General features: G+C 29.7%; 1 protein-coding gene across 1 annotated transcript in view; it reads left to right on the top strand.

Moving 5' to 3' along the window:
- Window positions 1–176: 176 nt before the first annotated feature.
- Window positions 177–994, top strand: part of LOC108776397 (DDB1- and CUL4-associated factor 8-like) — a gene marked incomplete at its 5' end in the record, with an annotated part of 6,546 nt that continues 5,728 nt past the window's right edge. Inside the window, 3 exons of the mRNA XM_018543001.1 lie at window positions 177–442; window positions 572–718; window positions 842–984. Of these exons, the coding sequence (XP_018398503.1) occupies window positions 177–442; window positions 572–718; window positions 842–984 (556 nt within the window). The remainder of the gene's footprint in view (window positions 443–571; window positions 719–841; window positions 985–994) is intronic.

Below are 994 nucleotides of genomic sequence, written 5' to 3'. Positions count from 1 at the left end.
TCTGAACGTAGCTTAAAAGGTGCGGTATGCTAGCAGCTCTCTCTCTCTCTCTCTCTCTCTCTCTCCTAATTTTAAATTTTTTCAAAAAATAAATGCAAAGTTTATATATATGTAAATTTACATATAAATTTTGCATTACTTTTTAGATAAAATTTTAAATTCTAAATTTTTTACAGCTGACTCGAATGAATATTTTGTTGCTACCAAGAATGAATTGAATAAAGAAGAGGAAGCAGAAGCAGTAGTAATAGTAGAAAAAGTAAAAGAAGAAAACATGTTATCGGATAATTTAGAAACAAAGAAACCGCCTCCTAATTGGTTCATTGTGCAGGAAGTAATAAATCGACAAATAGGTAGTAATCCATTATTCCAAAGAAGATTTTGTAGTTCTTTACATGCAGTAAATCGACTGGAGTTTAAGTACAAACTCCATGACATTGAGGTAAATTATTTATTTTGATACATGTTGACTTATTATATACAATGTTTTATAGATTACTTTTGGATCATTATTATAGATTTTTTAAATCATGTATAGCTATACGTATTAAAATTTCGTTATTATTTACAGGATGTGAAAGCCTTAAGTTTCAATCAAAAAGGAAACTTATTAGCAAGAGCCTCTCGCAAAACAATTTCTATTTGGGATTGGGCTGCAAGGAAAAAGCGTTGTTGCCTTCCATACCGTCCAAGTGCCGATGACTTCCTAATAAGCGAGGTATGTATAATATTTATATTATATATAATAAAGAGTATTGCTATTTGAATGATTTGTAATAGTTATTCTGATTTAATTGTATTTTTTTATTAATCTTTTCAATTTAATAATATATGTGTTTAGGCCAAATGGCTGCCCTTAGACGTAGAAAATTTTATGGTCACTCGTGGTTTCTATGGTGATATACATTTATTAGATCTTGAATACAACTCATGGAAACAATTGTTGCACTATGAATCATCTTTTCATGATTCGGTACCACGTAGGCAACGTTTT

This window comes from Cyphomyrmex costatus, unplaced genomic scaffold (genome assembly GCF_001594065.2).
Source record: "Cyphomyrmex costatus isolate MS0001 unplaced genomic scaffold, Ccosl1.0 scaffold1114, whole genome shotgun sequence".
In the NCBI taxonomy this organism is placed as follows: Eukaryota; Metazoa; Arthropoda; class Insecta; order Hymenoptera; family Formicidae; genus Cyphomyrmex; species Cyphomyrmex costatus.
Note: the sequence above shows the minus strand (reverse complement) of the source record. Positions and strands in the feature narration are given on the sequence as shown.